Consider the following 25476-nt stretch of genomic DNA (forward strand, 5'->3'; position numbering starts at 1 on the left):
TGTTTTTCTCAGCACCTTCCTCCCCACCACAGGCATTTAAATGTGTTTGAAAGGCATGTTTCATGTGAAGTTGGCCTGGCATTATTGATTTGCTGCTATCACACATTTGTTTGTCTGTCAGCACATTGTCAACAGTATAATTCTGTATAGGTGTGAGCATTACTGTGTTTTAGTCTTATTGTGTGTGTGTGTGTGTGTGTGTGTGTGTTTGCTTTGAAAATGTATTTGGATATGTTTCTAAACTTCTGGATTTTGGTTATGTGTGTGTGTCACAGACGGAGCTTGAGAATGTGGAGGCGACCCAAGGTATGTCTTCAGAGACGGCGGTCACGTTTCTCAGCAGGCTGATGGCCATGGTGGATGTTCTTGTGTTCGCCAGTTCTCTCAATTTTAGCGAGATCGAGGCTGAAAAGAACATGTCGTCAGGGGGGCTAATGCGCCAGTGTCTACGATTAGGTATGTATGATAAATCTTACCCATGTACTGTTTCAAATATGTTTGTACTATATATGTTACCTGACTGAATAAAGTACAGTGTCTTAAAGTTGAAGTGTGTAATTCCTGTGGAAAAAAAACTTACACCATTGATTGAAACGAAGTATGAGTACCTGGAGTAGATATGAGTCACATTAAACAAACAGACCTGCAGTGCTCGCACTGCTCAAATGGCTTATTCATATTTTTGTCTCTATTGAGACCAGATAAAAGAGATTATTTAAACATTAATAAAACAAAAACACACCTCACCTTTAAAATGGGTTCAAAGCACAAGGAAAAGGCCAGGATGTGTAATCTCAGTACACTACCGTTCAAAAGTTTGGGGTCAGTAAGATTTTTTGTTTTAAGCTGCATTAAATTCTTCAAAAGTGACAGTAAAGGCTTTTACATTGATACAAAATAAAATGTATTTAATAAAAAAATGCTTTGGATTCTTTCTATTCATCAAAGAATCATGAAAAAATGAATCACAAAAGTATTAAACACTGACCTTTTTCAACATTTATAATAATAATAGTTTCTTGAGCACCAAATCAGCATATTAGAATGATTTCTGAAGAATCATGTGACACTGGAGTAATGATGCTGAAAATTCAGATTGCCATTACAGGAATAAATAACATTTTAAAATATATTAACATAGAAAACAGTTATTTGAAATAATAGTAATAATATTTCAGAATATTACAGTTTTTACTGTATTTTTGGTGAAATAAATGCAGTCTTGGTGAGCATAAGAGACTTCTTTCAAAAACAAAAAATATCTTACCGACCCCAATCTTTTGAGTGGTAGTGTAGTTATGTGTCTGTGTGGTGTGGTGGGAATTTAATCAAGGCATAGGTTCTAGTAAAACTGTTTTTCTCTTCTCAGTATGTTGTGTAGCAGTGAGGAACTGTCTGGAATGCAGGCAAAGGCAGAGAGACAGAGGCAGCAAAACCTCGCTGCCAATCAGCAAGACCCAGGAGAACCTACAGACTGCAGCGTCCGCCAGCAAGGTTATACACCTGCACAAAAACAAGAAAACAAATACATGTACGGATGCAAAATGCATCCACACACAAACGCATTCTAGAGAGTCTCTGAAAACACATCAAATGCACATCAGAAACACAAAGACGCGAATGCAATTGTGCATATAATTAAACAGGAAGTGTATGCTGCAGTATAACGCATGATTTTCTCTCCCTCTCTGCCGCAGACTGTCATACAAAATGTCCCGCGTAACCTTTCCCCCATCAAAGACCCAGACAGACTGCTGCAAGACGTGGACATCAATCGTCTCCGAGCCGTCGTCTTCAGAGACATGGTGAGACACTCGCTTAACTGAGCCGAAGCAAAACATATGTATGATAACCTGAACAGAATGATTGTTAACTGTGCTTGTACGTTCAATAGGATGACAGTAAACAGGCTCAGTTTCTGGCTCTGGCCGTGGTCTATTTCATCTCTGTCCTTATGGTGTCCAAATACCGGGACATCCTGGAGCCACAGCGGGAGATTGGCAGGTCCAGCAGCCTATCAGGGAGGAGCATTCGACAAGAGATTAATTCACCCACCAGCACAGGTGAGCATACTGACTTAGCATCTGCAGTGATTATGTGACCTTGTTTGTACTCAGTAGTCAGTGTTATGTATTTTTAGGTGTTTACCACATAAACACCCCACAAATGTTAATAAGTGTTCATCGCACAGTCAAACACCTTCCACTTTTCTTAACAGTCTCAGATTGTCTACACTATATAGTCACCCAGTTACTTCCCGCAGGGAAGAATTCAACAACTTGAGCGTGCAAGACATTATTGCAAAGCTTTATCTGAGTGTGAAATTGTATTAATATTCAGGTTGGAAAGAACTGGTTGGCATACGCTGCAGTGAGCAGTTGCACTTTGAATAATTGTACTTTTTTTAATGTTTTGTAAGTCTCTTGTGCTCACCAAGTCTGCAGTTTTTTCATCAATAATATATTATGAAATATTATGACAATTTAAAATAACTGTTTTCTATAGTAATATAATTTAAAATGTAAGTTATTCCTGTGATGGCAAAGCTGAATTTTCAGCATCATTACTCCAGTCTTAAGTGTCACATGATCCTTCAGAAATCATTCTAATATGCTGATTTGGTTCTCAAGAAACATTTCTTATTATTATAAATGTAGAAAACTTAATACTTTTATTCAGCAAGGCTGCACTCAGTTGATCAAAAGTGACAGTAAAGACATTGCATTGTTACACTTCTGAAACATTTTTGTTTTAAATAAATGCAGTTCTTTTGAACTTTCTATTAATCAAAGAAAAAAATGTATTATGGTTTACACAAAAATATTAAACAGAAAAAACAGTTTTCAACATTTGATAATATTTATTAATAATTGAGCATCTACAATAACAGGTAATAACTGAGCACCAAACAGAATAATTTCTGAAGGATCATGTGACTGAAGACTGGAGTAATGGCTGCTGAAAATTCAGCTTTACCATCAAAGGAATAAATGACATTTTAAAATCTATTAAAATATAAAACAGTTCATTTAAATTGTAATACTATTTCACAATATTTTACTGTATTTTTGATACATGCAGAAATAAATGCAGCCTTGGTGAGCATACAAGACTTCTTTCAAAAACAAACAAACAAAAAATCTTAATTATTACAAACTTTTTGACTGGTAAGTGCATGTTTGTGCAAATTGCAGAGAACCCATCCTCCTTCTCAGACAGTGTACGTGGAGACCGACAGGCTGCCACCCCTCTAGAAGATCTCCCCCTGGAGGGCTCGTTGCCTCACACTGACTCCGGCATCGGGGAGGAGCAAGTCACCAGTGCTCTCAATGGCTCCGAGCTGGGTGGAGACTCAAGCGGATTGGGCGGGAACTCTGGAGGTGTTGGCCCAGACGTCATGAGCGAGTTGCTGTGCACTCTGTCATCGGAGGTGAGGAAGTCCCGTGAGTCCCTGCTGGAATCGCCTCCTGGTGTGGAGGTTCTGAAACCGGCTGCGTCGATCTCCAGCATCAGCCAAGCTAACAAGGGAATCAATGTGAAGGAGATCCTGAAGAGTTTGGTGGCTGCACCAGTGGAGGGGGCAGAGGCAGGGCCCGAACCCCAGCCGTACCACCCTGACCCCGCCCTAAAGAGGGAAGCTGCGGCTATGCTGCCCATGCAGTTCCACTCATTTGACAGGTGGGCAGCTCTAGTGTCTAGCACATAAAAATAACACAATGTGTATTATGCTTATCTGTCATGTACATGTGCTGTTACTATTAACATAAACAAAAAAGGTGGCTGGCCACACACTGAATCCAATGAAGACTGAAGAGGAAAAGCATAATTTATTTTTATAAATTGCATGGTGCAAAAATGTGCAAAGTGAATTAAAAACAAAAGAGCACTTTTGCTACCTTTATGTTCAAGTATTTCCTTTGGCTCTATGCACCTGAAAGAAAAATAACTTTTTATCAATTTAGAGCGCAACAATTTCCTCTGATCATGTGCTGTTACTAACTTTATTAGCATACAAGAATGTCTTGTATGCTAATATATATATATAAATATATATATATGCATCATATAATACAATACAAGTTGTACATATACAGTGGGTACGGAAAGTATTCAGACCCCCTTAAATTTTTCACTCTTTGTTATATTGCAGCCATTTGCTAAAATCATTTAAGTTCATTTTTTCCCTCATTAATGTACACACAGCACCCCATATTGACAGAAAAACACAGAATTGTTGACATTTTTGCAGATTTATTAAAAAAGAAAAACTGAAATATCACATGGTCCTAAGTATTCAGACCCTTTGCTGTGACACTCATATTTAACTCAGGTGCTGTCCATTTCTTCTGATCATCCTTGAGATGGTTCTACACCTTCATTTGAGTCCAGATTATACTGATTGGACTTGATTAGGAAAGCCACACACCTGTCTATATAAGACCTTACAGCTCACAGTGCATGTCAGAGCAAATGAGAATCATAAGTATTCAGACCCTTTGCTCAGTATTTAGTAGAAGCACCCTTTTGATCTAATACAGCCATGAGTCTTTTTGGGAAAGATGCAACAAGTTTTTCACACCTGGATTTGGGGATCCTCTGCCATTCCTCCTTGCAGATCCTCTCCAGTTCTGTCAGGTTGGATGGTAAACGTTGGTGGACAGCCATTTTTAGGTCTCTCCAGAGATGCTCAATTGGGTTTAAGTCAGGGCTCTGGCTGGGCCATTCAAGAACAGTCACGGAGTTGTTGTGAAGCCACTCCTTCGTTATTTTAGCTGTGTGCTTAGGGTCATTGTCTTGTTGGAAGGTAAACCTTCGGCCCAGTCTGAGGTCCTGAGCACTCTGGAGAAGGTTTTCGTCCAGGATATCCCTGTACTTGGCCGCATTCATCTTTCCCTCGATTGCAACCAGTCGTCCTGTCCCTGCAGCTGAAAAACACCCCCACGGCATGATGCGGCCACCACCATGCTTCACTGTTGGGACTGTATTGGACAGGTGATGAGCAGTGCCTGGTTTTCTCCACACATACCGCTTAGAATTAAGGCCAAAAAGTTCTATCTTGGTCTCATCAGACCAGAGAATCTAATTTCTCACCATCTTGGCAAACTCCATGCGGGCTTTCATGTGTCTTGCACTGAGGAGAGGCTTCCGTCGGGCCACTCTGCCATAAAGCCCTGACTGGTGGAGGGCTGCAGTGATGGTTGACTTTCTGCAACTTTCTCCCATCTCCTGACTGCATCTCTGGAGCTCAGCCACAGTGATCTTTGGGTTCTTCTTTACCTCTCTCACTCTTCTCCCCCGATAGCTCAGTTTGGCCGGACGGCCAGCTCTAGGAAGGGTTCTGGTCGTCCCAAACGTCTTCCATTTAAGGATTATGGAGGCCACTGTGCTCTTAGGAACCTTAAGTGCAGCAGAATTTTTTTTGTAACCATGGCCAGATCTGTGCCTTGTCACAGGCAGTTCCTTTGACCTCATGATTCTCATTTGCTCTGACATGCACTGTGAGCTGTAAGGTCTTATATAGACAGGTGTGTGGCTTTCCTAATCAAGTCCAATCAGTATAATCTGGACTCAAATGAAGGTGTAGAACCATCTCAAGGATGATCAGAAGAAATGGACAGCACCTGAGTTAAATATATGAGTGTCACAGCAAAGGGTCTGAATACTTAGGACCATGTGATATTTCAGTTTTTCTTTGTTAATAAATCTGCAAAAATGTCAACAATTCTGTGTTTTTCTGTCAATATGGGGTGCTGTGTGTACATTAATGAGGAAAAAAATTAACTTAAAGGAACTTCAGCAAATGGCTGCAATATAACAAAGAGTGAAAAATTTAAGGGGGTCTGAATACTTTCCGTACCCACTGTACATCATATAATACAATACAAGTTGTACATATAAACAGTACAATATATAATATAAATTAACAAAGACACAAAACCCAAAATGACTGAATTACATCATTTGCAATGCTTTATGAGATAAACATACTCAGATATTGGGTACAGTAATCAGTTTAAATTTTCTGTGGATAGTTGTTTGAATATTTAAATTTAGCTATTTCCCTCTCTTTGTCATCAGTCTAGATTAGTTTTTTTCTGAGCATGTTGCAATGCATTCTGTTTACTTCTCTTTGAAGCATACATATGCTGCCATGGATTTTGACCAAAATTAGATATTTCATGCCACCTGCCCTTTGAAACATATTTTGCTATGAAAGTGCGCTTATGATGCCTTAAATGCTTCCTACGGAGGCAGCTAACTACATTTTGGAACAGAGCGATTGAACCAATAAATCACTCATAAATCAATGCGGTTACACTTACACTTCCTGAGAACAAATGAAAAAGTCAAAAACACCTCAATTACACATATGAAAGCACAAGATGTTCCTCTCATTGTTGATGCAATCCATTTCTCCATGTCTAGCTTCTCATTACCGCACAGGCGTCTGCAGAAATGCCAGTGGCTCTGTGAAATAGTGTGCTCAGGGCTCAAGAGACTGACTGGCTTAGTGTATGGGATCCACTGATACTCTACAGCACAAACTAAAGCCCCTCTGAACATCAATCCCCTTTGTTCTTCCCAATTAAGAGAACCTGATGAATAAATTATACATAAGATTATGCTGTTCATCATTCTCAGGCTCCTAAGATGTCAATAATTCATTAGGACAGGTGAATATTTTATCAGGAACTCCATTTTTCACCCTGAATGGGATGAAATGGTTTGACTCACCAAATATCCAGATAGCAATCAAGCGGATTTGAGTTGCATACAAGTTGTATACACTACCATTCAAATGTTTGAAAGAAACTTTTATTCAGGAAGGATGCATTAAACATTAAACTAATCACCACACACCTGCCTCCTCTCACTCACTTGTCTCATTCACTCCGGTTGAATTCCCACAGGTTTCGCACTTACACCAAAAGCACTCACACCAATGATCTATATATGTTGCGCTCTCATAAAGCCACCTCTCAAACAGCCTCCCAGTTGTCTTTCATGGGTTATTGCACTTAAACGGTCAAATACATACAAAATAATGTCAAAATGCTCATCTTGCAGAGTATTCAGGTGAACAGTCAGTTTTGGAACATAAATATTTGAGAGAAAACGCATGTTGTGTAACAGTATTGGATTTGTGCATAAGCTCTTAAAGTGACAGCAGCCTAATAAACTGCTGCCTGTCATGTTAAGAAAATAACAAAAAACCCAGAGAAAATCACTTGCTGCTCTTTACTGAATAACTTTTGTAATTGTAAGCAGCATTAATCTGTATTTAAATTTTATAATGAAAACTATCCAGTGTTATTTTACATTTGATTACTTTCATTTCTGTAGTATTTATTACCTAAATACTACTGTTAGACCCACCTGAAAAGCTTAAAGCCATGTTTATTTCATTTGTCTCTTTATTCTGTTGTATTTATTTGTCCTATTGTTTGCATTTTTATCAGTTGCAAGTTTTATTGTTGACTGTTTACTTGTCTTTTTTTTTTTTTTTTTAAATGTAGTTTCAAATAAAGCCTCCCTGTGCTGTGTTAGCTATTACAACAAAATTACCCAAATTATCAAAAAATTATAAGAAAATAACAAATTATCTGTATGGTGGTATATATGGCAGTTTACCCCATGGTATCGAATATCGATATTTTTCAAGGTATCATATCGAAGTTGGAAATTCCAGTATCGTGACGACACTAGTTTGGACAGCATAAAAATCATTGTCTATGGAAAGTACCCGTAAAACATGGAAACCCAACGTGTGTGTGTGTGTGTGTACTCACAGGAGTGTGGTGGTGCCCGTTAAGAAGCCCCCTCCAGGAAGCCTGGCGGTGAACACAGTAGGTACACCCACCACCAGTGGAGTGCCCTCTTCAGGAAGTACGCCCAATATCTTTGCTGCTGCCACGGCAACACCTAAAAGCATGATCAACACAACAGGCAAGTCTTTTTGAATATTTCTTAATATCATCTTCTGATGTAGTCAGACGAGCATGTACATATGAAATACAATGTGTTGGTGTATATGTGCATGTGATGCCTGTATATCAGTTTAATTTGGGTGGTTAGACGGTGGTATTATTTTTGTGATGTGTTGATTTTTTCCATTTGGTGATGTCATGGACTTCATAATTTTAAACTCTTTTCTATTTATAGTGACCATTTGATATAGTCAAGCATGCTTTGTAGCACTACATACAGATTTTTTCTTTAGTATAGTCAGTTAACTTTCCTTGTGCTTAATCAATCCTTTCTCATGTGTCTCGTCCGCTATGTCTAACAGGTGCCGCTGACTCTGCCTCTTCCTCATCCTCCTCTTCATCAAGCTTTGTGAACGGTGCCACAAGTAAAAACCTCCCAGCGGTGCAGACCGTTGCACCCATGCCTGAAGACACAGTGGAAAACATGAGGTACGCACACACACACAGAGCCTCCACCCCATGCTCTCCCTCACTTAAAACCCCAAATCATGCATTATGACCTCACTTCCTCTGCTCGTCCTCTTTTTTTTTGGCAGCCATACTTCCTCCTATGATTCCCATAATCCATTAGTTTCTTTACTGTCTTTATCTTCTGCCTCCTCTCTACACTTCCCTACATCTATCTGTGTATCTTTGTAACCAGCACACACAGCCACAGATTCCCTCACAGACACATACTGAGGTCTCTCTGTGCGTTTTTAAAGATGCACTTTGAGGTACTGATAGTTTCCTGCCAAATATGGATGGGTTCATCTGTTCTAATTTGAATGCAACAGAATTGATTTTGTTCATTTTTGTGTCTTTGCATGTATGACACGGAAGCTTTGGGGCTCAATCATCCTTCGATTTGGCACAGATCAACACACAGGGATTACGTCACACTATAGACTTAAGAGCTGCAGTGAATGCCTGTACAGTCATTACTGTCTGTTTGTGCCCATTTGTATTGCAGTGCCTTTTGTGAAGTGGACCAGTGTCCACTGCGAACCAGGCTGACGCCTCCTGAACTCAAATCCTTTAGTTCGCTGACAGGATTCCAAACAGCCCCCAGAGATGCAGGACAGTTTCTTAGGCAAGGAAGCTTGAACTGGCCCCCTTACCCAGTGCTACCAGCTTTACATTCCCTTCCCTTCTTTCTCTCTGTCTTTTTTCTCTCTCTCTCTCTTCTTCTCCCTTTTTTCCTCTCTTTCCTGGTGGATGTGAGTTTTCAAGCTGGCCAGCTACACCACCGCTGCTGCTTTCATTCGTAACGGTTCTGCTAGATTTGATTCTGTCTTTTTTTGTACATATTTACACTGTCCAAACCAGGTATGATACGATAAAACTTCAAGCATAAAAATAAAATTTCTTCGATTTTAATGGTTTTTTTTCCCCCCTAAACAAGCCATAATGTTTCTGTGTTATTTTAGTATTTTGATATACTATTATAGTATTTGTTAATATTTTGAAATGTGCTTTTTATTTTATATTTTTCTGATTTCATTTTAATTGTACTTTAAGTTTTAGTAATTTTGTTATGTTTTTTTTTTCTTCATTTTTACTCACTTTTTATGTTTCTATTTAGCGCTTTGTTTTTTTGTTTGTTTTTTTTAGTAATTATAGTAGTTTATTTCAGTTATTGCCAAGGGAACATTTTTATTTTTCTAATCTAATATTAATATATTTTTTAGCTTTATTTCATTTGCCAAAAATGATTTTTAATAGTTTTTGTTTTTGTGTGACTAAACATTTTGCTTGTTTTCTGTTTTCATTGCATTATGCTGCGTAGCCCCGCCCAATGTGAAATCTCATTGGTCCGCTTCTCTGTATTTTTTGCTGCGTTCACATCATATTTACTGTAATTACATGATGATGATATGGGATTCTGTTTTTGAGCCGTGCATATCTGCGGACTCTAAAACATTAGTTGCTATGGCAATATTCAACACAAAAATAGATCCATGCTTGTCTTTGTTGTCCACAGCCAAACACTTAAATTACCTGAGAAAGAGCATCAGAAAGCACCAGCTGCTGCCATTTTGGTTGTTTTTACATGACAATTTCAACAAAGAAGTTAAATTTTTTTACTAAGACCAACTGGTATGGTTGCTCAAGCATGATGTGAATGCAGCATAAACATCAGATATGCTCTGATTGGCTCTGATTTTCAGTATTTCGCTGTCAGTTTGTACTGAAAAGATATGCCTGGTGAGGATTTAGTGTCAGTGACATGAGTTTGATAATTGATAATCCATAAAAGGCATACATGCTTCAAATCAACAGTTATATTTACAAAGAACTTGACAGAATCAACCCTGCTAGCTCGCCATTTCAGTAGAGACATTGTCATTCATAAAGTCATTCCTTGTTTGTCCTCGGACCTTTATCTCAGATTTCTTTTTCTCATGAAACCTTTCACACTCACCCTAATCTGTTTGCATCCCTGGTGCTGCAGTTGTAGTCTTAGTGCAGGTTCACACAGCTTGTAGCTAAGCGCAGTGGCACTTATGGGTGATGTGTGCATATAACAGGGTGATATGCTCTCTGCCTCCCTGTGGTTGAATTTCTGTAGGATGGCTTTAACCCAGTAGTGACTTTGCCACATACTAACCAGCTGTAATTGAAAGGAAGTGTGATTTTGAACTGGTCTCTGTATGTTGGAGCTAATCGGACCTTCTTTTCTGCCTCTTTCTGTCTTTCTTTTCCCACCCGCAGTATTACGACTAAATTGGAACGTGCGTTAGAGAAGGTGGCCCCCTTGCTGAGGGAGATCTTTGTGGATTTCGCCCCCTTCCTTTCGCGGACTCTGTTGGGCAGTCATGGGCAGGAGTTGCTCATAGAAGGTACAGGTGCTGTATAGTGCTCCTTTTCTTCTCTACCTGGTGTCTCTGTGGAGTCCCTCACTGTCTGCTGTGTGTGTGTGTCCACTGGCTGCCTCATACACACACACAATTGTGCAAGTACATGGACCCAGAGCAGGTATGAGAACAACAGAACTGCTTAGGGTCAAAGGATGTTTTAAAAATGTACATTTACTAGGGCTTAACACAATGAAGGGACTGAAGGGAGAATTGCATTGCAAGGAAGTGTTTGAAACGATGCCAAAAAAAGGGCTCAACAATATTTTTTTTCTTGAAGCCTAGTCATGCACTTGCCTAGATAATATTTTCCCAATGAAAACATACATTTTCAAATTAAAATGAATAAATAACTAAAAATTAATAAACATATAATACAAATTATATGCTAAGACTTCACAATAAGGTTCCATTTGTTCATTTTAGTTAACATAAACAAATAAAAACAACAAAAACACTTTTAAAGCATTTAATAATCTTAGTACATATTATTTCAACATGTACCAATACATTATTAAAATAATATTAATACATGTTAAAATAAAAAGTTCTATTTTTATACTATACTATATTTTGAACTAATGTTAATAAATACTGTATTGCTCATTTATGGTACATTTTACATTTACATTTACATTTATGCATTTGGCAGACGCTTTTATCCAAAGCGACTTACATTGCATTATACTTTACATTTGTATCTGAGTATGTGGTAGTTAATGGATTAATGGAACCTTATTGTTAAGTGTTGCCAGTTACATAGAGAAAATTAAATATTTATATTTTTCATTAAGCATTTTCTTTACAAAAAAATGTATGCAACAAATAAACATATACAAACAAGGAATTGTTTTTAATTTGCAATAATAGCTGTTAGTGCTAATTCCATCAAATAGCCAAAAACTTGCTCACACCAGTCCTGGTCCATCAGGCCATCTTTATTGTTGAGCCCTGTGACGTTCCTATCGCCATTCGTCTGAAATCAACATAAGCCCTAATTCTGAAAATCCAGATCTAGTGTGATTCACTTTTGCTTCTTGTTCCACCACTGTCTTTTGTCTCCTTATATTTCCTTTTTCTCCCCCCCCTCCCTCTTTATTGAATCCTCTCCCTCCCCTCCCCTTCCTGTTGTCCTGTCAGGCTTTAATGTCTGTGCTCTCACCTTGTCTTGACCTCCTCACAGTTTAATGTTTGTCTGTTTTTGTTGTCTAATTAAAGCAGAACTATGTAAACAGATCCGATTTATCACTTTAAACTAAATAAAAGTGTAATTTTATATTACACACATGTACAGTGGGGTTCAAAGGTCTGCACTTAATATCTGGGATTTAAAAATTCAATTTAAACCTAGAAATACACTAAGGGCCCTGTCATACACCCAGCGCAATGCGATGCCAGGTGCGACGCAAATGTTTTTTGCTAGTTTCAGCCCGACGCAGTTATCATTTTCACATCCTGCGCCACATTGTTTAAATAGCAAATGAACTCGTGCCCCTCTTTTCTCCCATGGTCTGAAAAAAAGGTGTGTTCAGGTGCATTGTTGGCATGTTGCTATTTTGAGGCAACTGAAACCATTGATCAACAAAAACCTAGACGAAAGTTAATGCCGCAGTATTTTATTTTATTTTTTTATTTATTTAAAGAGTGCGTTAGTAATACGCGCCTATAGGCGGGTAACCAAACGCGCATAAACTCTGCTTGTTACACACATAGGGATTCACAGAAGCACAAAAACATGCCAAATATTAAAAATTAAAGGATTACAATGTAAAAGATTATTATTGTGTACATAAAGATAAAAATGCCTACTTGTCATAATGGTTAGTAATTGCATGTATCAGAATTACCTATTTGCAGTAATGACAAATGAAACTGGCTAATTATTTGACCAATCGTGGCAATACACACGTATTTAAATCAGGTTGAGAGTGTCTTTATTCCACCATGTAAATAGAAATCTGCCATGGAGCAAGCGCACCTGGCTTTTAAATTGAATGGGAAATGACACTCTGATTGGTTTATTGCATCTTACGCCCAAAACACACCCATGACTTATTAAGAGAATTGTTACAACCCTTTTGGACCATGCATGTGGTTGGCTGATCATTTTTTCCATCGTTAGACTAGCAAAAGTGGATTCGGACACGCCCTGTGCCCTCTGCTTCAGACCATACGCTTAGATCATTAAAATAGGGCCCTAAAACATTTAGGATTTTAGACAAGTTAAAAATGGTGAATGTTATGATGTAGAAAAGCTAATAAAGTTTTAGCCATTTTTTTGCACATTTAGTGTTTCTTTTGGAACCCACTGATATTTATTCACATCTCTTAGACGTGTGCATGCTAAAATCTGTTTTCTGTCAATGCACTGCTACAGGTTTAGTTTGTATGAAGTCCAGCACATCGGTAGTGGAGCTTGTCATGCTGTTGTGCTCACAGGTGAGATTTCTCTCTTTATTCTCTCCTAATCCATATTGACTATTTTATTTTGTCTTCCTTTTATTCTTCAGACTTTAAACCACCAAAGAGCCACTGACTTGTGCTGTTTTCTATCACCTCTACATGTTCATTCAAATTTCAGGCTTTATAAAGTCCAAATAAAATAAACTGCATTTAAAATGTTGTAAAGGGTCAGTCCTGCAACATTTCGCCAGGATCCGATTTCAGACCCACCCTAAAGTATGCTGAAGCTAGTGCAACTATCACTGCATACTTTTAAACGAGACCCATTTGCTTACATTTATGCATTTTGCAGGTGCTTTTATCCAAAGAATCTTGCATTGCATTCAATTTGTACATTTTAGCAGTTCATGCATTCCCTTGGAATCAAACACAAGACCTTTACTAGCACCATGCTCTACTGTTTGTGCTACAGGAATGCTGCTTTAGCTTCCAATAACACCTCTAAACTTCAAGTGTCAAGATTCTAAAAGCATTCCTGTTGTTTTCACAGTCTTTAAGTGGAATATGATTAACAGTGTCTGCAATTATTTTTTATAGTTTATTTTTATTATTATTTTTATATATAATTTATTTTTTATAGTTTTTAGAAGTGAAGAATTTTCACTTACCTTTAAGTGAAACCATGAAAATCCACCACTGTGCTCCATAATTGCCATCAATATACATAAGGAGAAATGTCACTTTTCTTACCACTAATCAAACATTTAAAAACCAAATGATCATACAGCTACATCTGGATGTCAGATTCTCATACTAGGAACCTCACTGAACCTCTCTGAACTCTCCTGAAAGATCTAGATTTCTGACTACAGTATCTCAGCAGGCTTCCTCTGCCTTCAAAGTTGGAGTTAAGATTAGGAGGTTTAGGGTGTAGCAGTGGCCCATCCAATGTTTGATGCCCTCTCATCCTCCTCTCCCCTCCCTCCCCTCTATTTCCCATCATCACTCCATCAGCACATATAGTATTACTGAAGCTCCAGGCCCTCCATTAGTGGCTCAGGGGATGAAACTGTACCCTAAATATTGATTGGCAGGAAGCAGAAGGTAATGGGAGCTGACTGTGGTGTGTCCTTCTAGAAGCTTCTGCAGCGGATGCTAAGTGCATTCTGCCTCATTCTCAATAATCACTCTCGCTTATGTGGCAAAGAGCCAATCAGGAAAGATCATCAGCGCGTCTCTTCAGCAACCCCATCAGCCGCCTATTTCATCATCAAAAAAGACACAAACATTGTCTTTATTATCATAAAAATACGCAGTATTTTAGCATTTTAATCTTCACATATTTAGAATTTCAGCACTGCACTTGGCTCCAGCACAATAAAATGTTTTATTTAGCTCCATAATGGTTATTTTGTGGTGTTTCAGGAATGGCAGAACTCCATACAGAAGAACGCAGGACTTGCATTCATTGAACTTATTAACGAGGGGCGGTAAGTGCAAATTATTTTTAAAAAATATTTATATAAAAGCAATGTGCACTGCCTCCATTTGGATTTCTTGGGGGATTTGGTGCAATATATTGAAAGGAGATGTTCATTATGCAGACGTTTATGAAAATAAGAGTGTTAATTTTAGGCTATTGGTGTCATTTACATATGTCAATTGGTTCTTTGTTTCAGGCTTCTTTGCCACGCCATGAAGGATCACATTGTCCGTGTCGCCAATGAGGCAGAGTTTATCCTCAACAGGCAGAGAGCAGAAGATGTTCACAAACATGCTGAGTTTGAGGTCAGTCAGTCTGTGTGGATCACTGTGCCATGGGTTCATGGCTAATTGCTTACATTACATGAAGTACAAAAGGGACTCCACCATGTGAAGATAATTTCCTTTGTTCTTCCGTAATAGTCCAACTGTGCCCAGTACGCTGCAGACAGGCGGGAAGAGGAGAAGATGTGTGATCACCTGATCAGTGCTGCTAAGCACAGAGACCACGTCACTGCAAACCAGCTGAAACAAAAGATCCTCAACATTCTGACCAATAAGCATGGAGCGTGGGGAACCATGTCACAGAGGTTCACAATCTCACAGCTTCCTGTTAACCTTTGCTACAGGTTTTCTGCTTCTTCCTCTTGTTTTCTGAATATTCATCACCTCTTCTTCTCTTTACCACCTCAGTCAGCTGCATGATTTCTGGCGTTTGGACTACTGGGAGGATGACTTGCGCAGGAGGCGGAGATTCGTACGCAATGCCTTTGGCTCCACCCACCCGGATGTGGCTCTCAAATCTCTGGAGGAATACGGTCAGCCACAACACAGCCTTATCCCCTCACTTTAATTTATAGTGTTCAAATATGTCTCTTCTCCTATGATCATACACATTAAAGGTGCCTTAGAATTAAATATTGAATTTATATTGGCATAGTTGAATAACAAGAGTTCAGTACATGGAAATGACATACAGTGAGTCTCAAACTCCATTGTTTCCTCCTTCTTATATAAATCTCATTTGTTTAAAAGACCTCCGAAGAACAGGCAAATCTCAACATAACACCGACTGTTACGTAACAGTTGGGATCATTAATATGTATGACCCCAATATTTGCATATGCCAGCTCATGTTCCCAACATTATGAAAGGCATTAGACAAGGGCAGAACGTCTTGATGTGAATCATCAGACTAGGTAAGCAAGCAAGAACAATAGCGAAAAATGGCAGATGGAGCAATAATAACTGACATGATCCATGATAACATGATATTTTTAGTGATATTTGTGAATTGTCTTTCTAAATGTTTCGTTAGCATGTTGCTAATGTACTGTTAAATGTGGCTAAAGTTAACATTGTTTCTTACTGTATTCACGGAGACAAGAGCCGTCGCTATTTTCATTTTTAAACACTTGCAGTCTGTATTATGCATAAACACAACTTCATTCTTTATAAATCTCTCTAACATGGTGTAATGTTAGCTTTAGCCACGCAGCATAGCCTCAAATCAAATTTAATACATCCAAATAAATACTATACTTACATGAGCCGTTGTATGCAAGCAGCATGCATGACGAACATCTTGTAAAGATCCATTTTGAGGGTTATATTAGCTGTGTAAACTGTGTTTATGTTGTTCAAGGCAAGCGCGAGCTCCAGGGGAGGGGGAGCACGAGAATTAAAGGGGCCGCAACCTATATATCGGTGCATAGTTAATGATTCCCCAAAATAGGCAGTTAAAAAAATGAATTTAAAAAAATCTATGGGGTATTTTGAGCTGAAACTTCACAGACACATTCAGGGGACACCGTAGACTTATATTACATATTACAATGTAGTGATATGTGTCCATTACATTATTTGAATAAAACATTCACATTCTTGACAGAAAAATAGATATTTGTAATAAGTTTTAATTCTAGACATGTAATACTTAAAACCTGCAAAATAAATAAATAAATTTTTTTGGTTGTATGGGCAGGCCCTGAGGAAGAAGAGGGAATGAAGTCAAAGAAGTCATTTCGCAGTCATTCGGTGGTCAATCAGAACCCTGAGACAGAGCTGATGTTGGAAGGAGATGATGATGCTGTCAGTCTGCTGCAGGAGAAAGAGATCGACAACCTTGCAGGTATTCAGCGTCTCTGCTGCACTCAGGAGGCTATTACTCACAAGCAGCCCCCTCAAATCCCATTGTAAGGGTGCCATAGCATTATTAAACAAATTAGTCTTAAAGGCCAGCCTGAACCAACAGCGCCGCTCTAGTTGTTTGTTGAAACCATTAGTGTGGTGGTGGTTTGATGTATTGTTGATGCATGTGCTAATGTATTCAACTGTACTTTATTCCCAGTGGCTTTTCGTCCGAGGGTATTTATCTCAAGAGGCAAGTTTGGTCTTTCAGTAAATGAGTATGCTAATTAATGTTTTAGCCCAGAACGAGCTCCAGCCCCTCTGCCTTTTGATGCAGATCTCAACTGAATCCGCACAAGAGTGTGATTATGAGCTTAAGTGCTACATCTGATTTTGACATTGAATAGCCGAATCACTAAATTAACCAATTAACGCTTATCAAAATAACCACTTATTCATTATCTTAATGAGCCACTGACTGTATTTAACATATTATGGCTATTTAATCAATATTTAATTAAACTAATGAGCTTGTTTTTTCCTTAGATTTTTCTTTTTTACAGAATACTTTCTTAATCAGTTGGATCAAAGAGGTCTATGTCTATTCATCTCAACATGGAGAATGTGGTTTGAAATATAATGTCTTTGATCATGTGAATTCATGAGATCATGAACTGTAGGAAAATAGCATGTTGATAACAGAAATCAGCTGATGGCACTACTAAAATGCAATTTTTTAAAGACCATTAATGGTGAAAGACACTTTGTAAACTAGATGTTGTTGTATAAAATTTTACTGGTCTGGAAATCCCAAGTTATTGGAAAATCTAACTGTAATCGCTTGTGATTTTTACTAATTCAGGACTTTTAAATGTAAAATGTCTCATTCTGTGGCATGGTTTCTTTCAGGTCCAGTGGTTTTGAGCACTCCGGCCCAGCTTGTTGCTCCTGTGATTGTTGCTAGAGGGACGTTGTCAATCACCACAACAGAGATCTATTTTGAGGTGGATGAGGATGATCCAACTTTCAAAAAGATTGATGCAAAGGTATGTGCCACTGCCAGTGTCACTCTATGAGTTATAGCCTCATTTTTTTTTACATTGGAGATTACATTTTGCACAGAATTATTGAAGATTTTATCAGTTGTCAGGAATATTATCCGGTCAGAATTTCATAATCATACATTGCTGTAGCTATTGTCTCAAACGCTGTCTTCTCTGCTAACTACAGTTTGTTTGTTTGTATCTAAATGCTGTGCTTGTGTGTTTGTCAGGTGTTGGCGTATACTGAGGGTCTGCATGGGAAGTGGATGTTCAGTGAGATCAGAGCAGTTTTTTCCAGACGCTACCTGCTCCAAAATACTGGTTTAGAGGTCTTCATGGCCAACAGGAGTAAGATGCCAACATGCCAAACAGCAATGTCAAATTGATGTTTGATTCAAGGTTTTCAAATAACACTTTTTTTTTTTTTTCATATCATCTCCACAGCATCCGTCATGTTCAACTTTCCGGATCAGGCCACAGTAAAGAAGGTAGTGTACAGTTTACCTCGGGTCGGAGTTGGCACCAGCTATGGCCTCCCTCAGGCAAGGTAAGGTCTTTGATTCTGGCTTTTTAAAATTTAAACTGGTTCTGTGATATGAGATCAGTTTAGGAGTGGTTCTTATTTGACTAAATATTTAATTAATAGTAACATTAATTAATAGTACATAATAGTGTTATCAAAACTACCGACTTTGGTGCAAAGTCGCTACTGAAACTTTAAAAATGTGACATTAGTAGCATTTCCCCCTAGCATTTTGCTTGTTGAAGAGCGTCAAAGATGTCTATTTACAACATGTTTTTGAAGCGTTGATCATTGTAGCCAATTGAAAGCCTGAACACAATGGCCAGTCAGAGGTGTTTAAGAATCCGCTCCACAGCGCTCAAAATGCTAGGGGGAAATGCTACTAACGTCACATTTTTTAAGTTTCAGTAGCGACTTGGTACCGAAGCCAGTTTTTTTGACAACACTAATAGTAAATGTGTTATTAGCCTATGCTAACTGATTGTCCTTGTTATTTTGCTGTTTTTCCCATAGACGGATCTCTCTGGCAACCCCAAGACAGCTCTTTAAATCATCTAACATGACTCAGAGGTGGCAGCGGAGGGAGATTTCAAATTTTGAGTATCTCATGTTCCTCAACACTATTGCAGGTACAATTGTTTTCTTTTCTGCAGAAATACGTTTCCTGCGATTGCAGCTAATAGTTTTATCACTATAAGCGATATAATAAATCTAATAGTGATATACAGTGGGTACGGAAAGTATTCAGACCCCCTTACATTTTTCACTCTTTATTATATTGCAGCCATTTGCTAAAATCATTTAAGTTCTTTTTTTTCCTCATTAATGTACACACAGCACCCCATATTGACAGAAAAACACAGAATTGTTGACATTTTTGCAGATTTATTAAAAAAGAAAAACTGAAATATCACATGGTCCTAAGTATTCAGACCCTTTGCTCAGTATTTAGTAGAAGCACCCTTTTGATCTGATACAGCCATGAGTCTTTTTGGGAAAGATGCAACAAGTTTTTCACACCTGGATTTGGGGATCCTCTGCCATTCCTCCTTGCAGATCCTCTCCAGTTCTGTCAGGTTGGATGGTAAACGTTAGTGGACAGCCATATTTAGGTCTCTCCAGAGATGCTCAATTGGGTTTAAGTCAGGGCTCTGACTGGGCCATTCAAGAACAGTCACAGAGTTGTTGTGAAGCCACTCCTTCATTATTTTAGCTGTGTGCTTAGGGTCATTGTCTTGTTGGAAGGTAAACCTTCGGCCCAGTCTGAGGTCCTGAGCACTCTGGAGAAGGTTTTCGTCCAGGATATCCCTGTACTTGGCCGCATTCATCTTTCCCTCGATTGCAACCAGTCGTCCTGTCCCTGCAGCTGAAAAACACCCCCACAGCATGATGCGGCCACCACCATGCTTCACTGTTGGGACTGTATTGGACAGGTGATGAACAGTGCCTGGTTTTCTCCACACATACCGCTTAGAATTAAGGCCAAAAAGTTCTATCTTGGTCTCATCAGACCAGAGAATCAAACTCCATGCGGGCTTTCATGTGTCTTGCACTGAGGAGAGGCTTCCGTCGGGCCACTCTGCCATAAAGCCCCGACTGGTGGAGGGCTGCAGTGATGGTTGACTTTCTACAACTTTCAACTTTGACTTCTCCCCCTCAGCTCTAGGAAGGGTTCTGGTCATCCCAAACGTCTTCCATTTAAGGATTATGGAGGCCACTGTGCTCTTAGGAACCTTAAGTGCAGCAGAAATTTTTTTGTAACCTTGGCCAGATCTGTGCCTTGCCACAATTCTGTCTCTGAGCTCTTCAGGCAGTTCCTTTGACCTCATGATTCTCATTTGCTCTGACATGCACTGTGAGCTGTAAGGTCTTATATAGGCAGGTGTGTGGCTTTCCTAATCAAGTCACATCAGTATAATCTGGACTCAAATGAAGGTGTAGAACCATCTCAAGGATGATCAGAAGAAATGGACAGCACCTGAGTTAAATATATGAGTGTCACAGCAAAGGGTCTGAATACTTAGGACCATGTGATATTTCAGTTTTTCTTTTTTAATAAATCTGCAAAAATGTCAACAATTCTGTGTTTTTCTGTCAATATGGGGTGCTGTGTGTACATTAATGAGGAAAAAAATGAACTTAAATGATTTTAGCAAATGGCTGCAATATAACAAAGAATGAACATTTTAAGGGGGTCTGAATACTTTCCGTACCCAATGTATGAGTTATATGCTCATACACAACATACCCTGTTGATATTTGTTTGCAGGGAGGACCTATAATGATCTGAACCAGTATCCTGTCTTCCCCTGGGTCCTGACTAACTACGAGTCAGAGGACCTGGATCTTACCTTGCCTGGGAATTTCCGGGATCTCTCAAAGGTGTGCCACTCCTGTTTTTACCATAACTAATTTAAAGCTGCACAACTCACCCAGAATTTAGTATGAATTGTAATAAAATAGTTGAATCAAATTTAAATCAAATTTACAGTGATTTTTGGAGCCCACTGTTTGTTTTAGTCATTTTAATTTAATTTAAAATCAATTCTTATTAGTATACTGACTCCAAACATTTGAATCCTACTGTACATAAAATAAATATAACACTTTAAATATAACAGCATACCCAACATACAGAGCCCTGAATCCAAAGTGAGCCATAGATTGTTTGGTTTTTTCTTCTTTTTTTTGTCATTTGGTTAATATAATAACAGAATTCTCTCTTTTCTGTTAATGTAGCCAATTGGAGCCCTGAATCCAAAGCGAGCCGTGTTCTATGCCGAACGCTATGAGACATGGGAGGATGACGGAACTCCGCCCCATCATTACACATCACTCTACTCCACTGCGGCGTCCACTCTCTTCTGGCTCGTCAGGATAGTAAGTCCTCATTATAGTCCATTTTTATTATATTGTCTCTCATAACTTTAAAATCTTGATTGTACCCTAAACCCTAACTCACTTTTTCAATCGCGCAGGAACCATTCACCACATTTTTCTTGAATTGTAATAACAACAAGTTTGACCATCCCGACCGGACGTTTTCTGGCATCGCACGCTCTTGGCGAAGTTGCCAGAGGGACACGTCTGATGTTAGGGTGAGCTAAAGTTTGAGATAAAATGGTGCTGTAACTGATTGTATTTCTGTGCTGTGAAGTCAACATGTTTGTTTGTATGACAGGAATTGATCCCTGAGTTCTACTACCTCCCTGAGATGTTTGTGAACAGCAGCGGATATGACCTGGGGTTGAGAGAGGACAGGACAACCGTGTGTGACGTGGAACTACCAGTCTGGGCCAAAAAACCAGAGGATTTTGTTCGCATTAACAGGATGGTGAGGGATGGAAAGATTATGAGTGTATTTAAGCACTTTTGTTTGGTCCACTTTAATGTGTATTTTCAACTGCCGTTAGGATAAATAGTCCAATTCAGCCAGTTTTCTCAAATGTGTCAAGAATCAGTCAGACGTGGCCAGTTCCCTGAATAGAGCCTCTCTAGTTTATAGAGAAAAGAAATAAACTTTGAAACTCATGCAGCCTTTACAAGGCTAGTAATTTCTTTTCGAAGCCCTGATTGTTCCTCGTATTAACCCTGTTGTCCTCTGCCATGTCAGGCGCTGGAGAGTGAATTTGTGTCCTGTCAGTTGCACCAGTGGATCGATCTCATCTTCGGCTACAAGCAGAGAGGCCCGGAGGCCATTAGGGCTCTCAATGTTTTCCATTACCTGTCTTACGAGGGCTCCGTGAACTTGGACACCATCACCGACCCCCAGCTCAGAGAGGTAAGACCCCTCGTCTCAGAGGTCAGTGAGCATTGATTCAACTGAGGTTATTGATCTAGGAACTTGTTCTACTTGTGTGAATCACATTAAGCTGTTGTTGATGAGTTTCTGTCAGACATTGACCTAAAGTGCATGAAGTACTTGAATTTGAAATTTAAGTGGTTTCAATGGAAACCATTGAAAACAGCCATATGAAAGAGGTACTTTAAAAGTTCTTGAATTATTGAAATACAATATATATGAACTTATTGTTTAATTTTTTCCAAAAAAAACACAAATTCAATCTTTTTGTGCAAAATGAACTCTGCAGCCCCTCTGAGATAGAGACATTTAGCATGGCTATGACATTGATATTAAAGGATTAGTCCACTTTTAAATACACTTTTCCTGATAATTTACTCACCCCCATGTCATCCAAGATGTTCATGTCTTTCTTTCGTCAGTCGAAAAGAAATTAAGGTTTTTGATGAAAACATTCCAGTATTATTCTCCTTATAGTGGATTTCAATGGCTACCAACAGGTTGAAGGTCAAAATTACAGTTTCAGGCAGCTTCAAGGGCTTTAAATGATCCCAGACGAGGAATAAGGGTCTTATCTAACGAAACGATCGGTCATTTTCGACAAAAATACAACCGTTTATGCTTTATAAACAAAATATCGCCTTGAACGTATTCTCCACTTCCGCATTCTTTACGCTGAATGTCCTACGTCTTCCCTATTCAACTTAAGGAAAAAAACGAAACTGCCGCCGCGTTCGTTCCGTAAGTAGAATAGGGAAGGCGTAGGACATACAGCGCAAGCGTTTTGAAGAATGCGGAAGCGGAAAGTACGTTCAAGGCGATATTTTGTTTAAAAAGCATAAACGGTTGTATTTTTGTATAAAATGACTGATCGTTTCGCTAGATTAGACCCTTATTAGTCATCTGGTATCGTTTAAAGCCCTTGAAGCTGCACTGAAACTGCAGTTTGGACCTTCAATCTGTTGGTAGCCATTGAAATGCACTATATGGAGAAAAATCCTGGAATGTTTTCCTCAAAAACCTTCATTTCTTTTCGACTGACGAAAGAAAGACATGAACATCTTGGATGACATGGGGGTGAGTAAATTTATCAGGAAAAGTGTATTTAAAAGTGGACTAATCCTTTAAGTATATGATGAGTTATTTTATTTTTCAGTTGCGCCTTATAAGGTGTTGTTCAAAGTTAAAATAATTAACTTGTTTACAACCTTGCTTCATTCCAGAATAAATTTAATGAAAATCTACTAACTTATTCTTAAAGTCAGTCCCTTGCTGCCACCTACTGGCCTAACTATGTAACCTGCATTAAAGTCGCGATAAATCTCCATCATTAAAGGTATATTTCATCTAAAAATCAAAATTCTGTCATCATTTACTCACCGTCAAGTTGTTCCAAACCTATATACATTTCTTTGTTCTGCTGAACACAAAGGAAGATATTTGGAAGAATGTGTGTAACACAGCATTTGCATTTAATGTGCATTATTAAATAAGTTTTAAGTTGTGTTTTTGATACCTTTTTATATCTGTAATTTGAGTTGGATTTGAATTGAATTGTTTGATAAGTGCTGATTGTAGTCCTTGAAAAAATAAAAAAAAGTAGTGCTTGAAAAGTCCTTTAAAGTCCTGGAATTTCATTTTACAGAATCTGCACAAACCTTGAAAATAAATAAAATGACTTTTTTTTTATTATTTAAATAAAAATAAATTTAAAAAAATTAAATAAGACAACACAAATATATTAAATGTAATAATAACATGATATTGAATAGTACATATAATAATAATTATTATTCTTAAAATGCTTGATGTCATTAATTAAGATTGACAAAATGCTTAATGGTAATAGTTAATCTTATTTTTTAACACCTCAAAAAGTCTAACATTATTAATACTTATAATACATTTAATTTGTTTAATACTTATTAAACAAATTAAAACATTGAACTAATTTACCTGTGAACACCATTGTTTCCTGTTTAACACAACAGTGCAGTGCTGTTGTTATTCATTAGTAGATCTGATATTAGAACCAATAGAATATTAGTTAAAAAAAAAAAAAGATCAATCATGATCATCAGTCTTTAATGGTGTCCCTGTCAATGTCCTTCTCTCCTCTGTCCAAAATGCGTGAATATGTATTTCATTTCTAAACGCAGCATGCTGACAGCAGTGCTCTACTTGTTTTTCCATGTCTGTCTGATGTGAGGCAGCTCAGAAGTCTGTCAACTAAAGACTTAACAGCTTGTTTTGTCTCTCTTGTCATCTCTGTAGACCATGGAGGCTCAAATTCAATCATTTGGACAGGCTCCGTCACAGCTGTTAATAGAGCCTCACCCTCCACGCAGCTCCGCCATGCACCTGGTGAGACTTTTTTTTAGTCTTTTTTGAGACAGCTCTTTTATTGAGATCTATATTACATCTCTTTTATCATGATTTGTCTTTATTACATACCTTTTATGTAGATCAGTATTACACTGTGTGCGATGCACCAAATTTGTATGGCTTCATAAATGCGAAATGCTGCCAAGAAGTGACAAAATCACTAGCAGGTAGTACATAAAATTCAGATTATCATGCAGTAGATGTGATTAGGACACGGATTTACACCTAGCGAGGCTGTCTAGGGTTGGATGTTATACACATCATCACCCAAACTCCTCCCCTTCCTGACAGTCCAAACCAACCCAGAACTGATCCTGAACTATATCCTTACCCACAATCCTGCCCTGTGATTTTCACCTTGTTTGCTCCATTGTAATTTACCTTTCTAATTCCCTGTCCCTTCCTCTCTCCTTTTACTTCCCTGTTTTTCCTCTTCTTCTTCTTCCTCCCTTCCTGTTCCTGCTCCTCTTTCTCTCTTCTGCTCATCAGTGTTTCCTTCCTCAGAGTCCTCTGATGTTCAAGGACCAGATGCAGCAAGATGTAATCATGGTGCTAAAATTCCCCTCCAACTCTCCCGTCACGCACGTGGCGGCCAACACGCTGCCTCACCTCAGCATTCCTGCTGCGGTCACGGTCACATGCAGCCGGCTGTTCGCCGTCAACCGCTGGCACAACACAGTCGGTGAGCCACAGCTTAACAATTCATCTGAGGATCTTTATTATTGTTCGGAGCAAGTTTTTTCACAAGATTAATTGTATGTTTTGTCCAGGTCTCAGAGGTGCTCCGGGATATTCTTTAGAACAGGCTCATCACCTCCCTATTGAGATGGACTCTCTGATTGGTGAGTTTCTCAGATCATGTGTCCATGTGTTTTTACTTTTT

General features: G+C 38.6%; 1 protein-coding gene across 17 annotated transcripts in view; it reads left to right on the plus strand.

Annotated features, from left to right (window-relative positions):
• Positions 1-25476, plus strand: part of nbeaa (neurobeachin a) — a 162906-nt gene that overhangs the window by 127897 nt on the left and 9533 nt on the right. For 5 of the 17 annotated variants that reach the window (XM_048181554.1, XM_048181542.1, XM_048181544.1 and 2 more), the window contains 27 exons: positions 276-456; positions 1370-1494; positions 1698-1805; positions 1895-2063; positions 3195-3678; positions 7793-7947; positions 8291-8417; positions 8941-9060; positions 10683-10816; positions 13203-13264; positions 14654-14718; positions 14908-15016; positions 15134-15300; positions 15404-15528; positions 16695-16841; positions 17750-17886; positions 18114-18231; positions 18328-18430; positions 18920-19035; positions 20676-20788; positions 21146-21286; positions 21385-21504; positions 21588-21740; positions 22020-22187; positions 24483-24572; positions 25083-25275; positions 25364-25435. In XM_048181554.1, the coding sequence (XP_048037511.1) occupies positions 276-456; positions 1370-1494; positions 1698-1805; positions 1895-2063; positions 3195-3678; positions 7793-7947; positions 8291-8417; positions 8941-9060; positions 10683-10816; positions 13203-13264; positions 14654-14718; positions 14908-15016; positions 15134-15300; positions 15404-15528; positions 16695-16841; positions 17750-17886; positions 18114-18231; positions 18328-18430; positions 18920-19035; positions 20676-20788; positions 21146-21286; positions 21385-21504; positions 21588-21740; positions 22020-22187; positions 24483-24572; positions 25083-25275; positions 25364-25435 (3802 nt within the window). The remainder of the gene's footprint in view (positions 1-275; positions 457-1369; positions 1495-1697; positions 1806-1894; positions 2064-3194; positions 3679-7792; positions 7948-8290; positions 8418-8940; positions 9061-10682; positions 10817-13202; positions 13265-14653; positions 14719-14907; positions 15017-15133; positions 15301-15403; positions 15529-16694; positions 16842-17749; positions 17887-18113; positions 18232-18327; positions 18431-18919; positions 19036-20675; positions 20789-21145; positions 21287-21384; positions 21505-21587; positions 21741-22019; positions 22188-24482; positions 24573-25082; positions 25276-25363; positions 25436-25476) is intronic. The other 12 variants (XM_048181548.1, XM_048181550.1, XM_048181557.1 and 9 more) reach the window with 6 other exon arrangements.

The sequence above is a fragment of the Megalobrama amblycephala genome, linkage group LG2, assembly GCF_018812025.1.
Source record: "Megalobrama amblycephala isolate DHTTF-2021 linkage group LG2, ASM1881202v1, whole genome shotgun sequence".
Lineage (NCBI taxonomy): Eukaryota > Metazoa > Chordata > Actinopteri > Cypriniformes > Xenocyprididae > Megalobrama > Megalobrama amblycephala.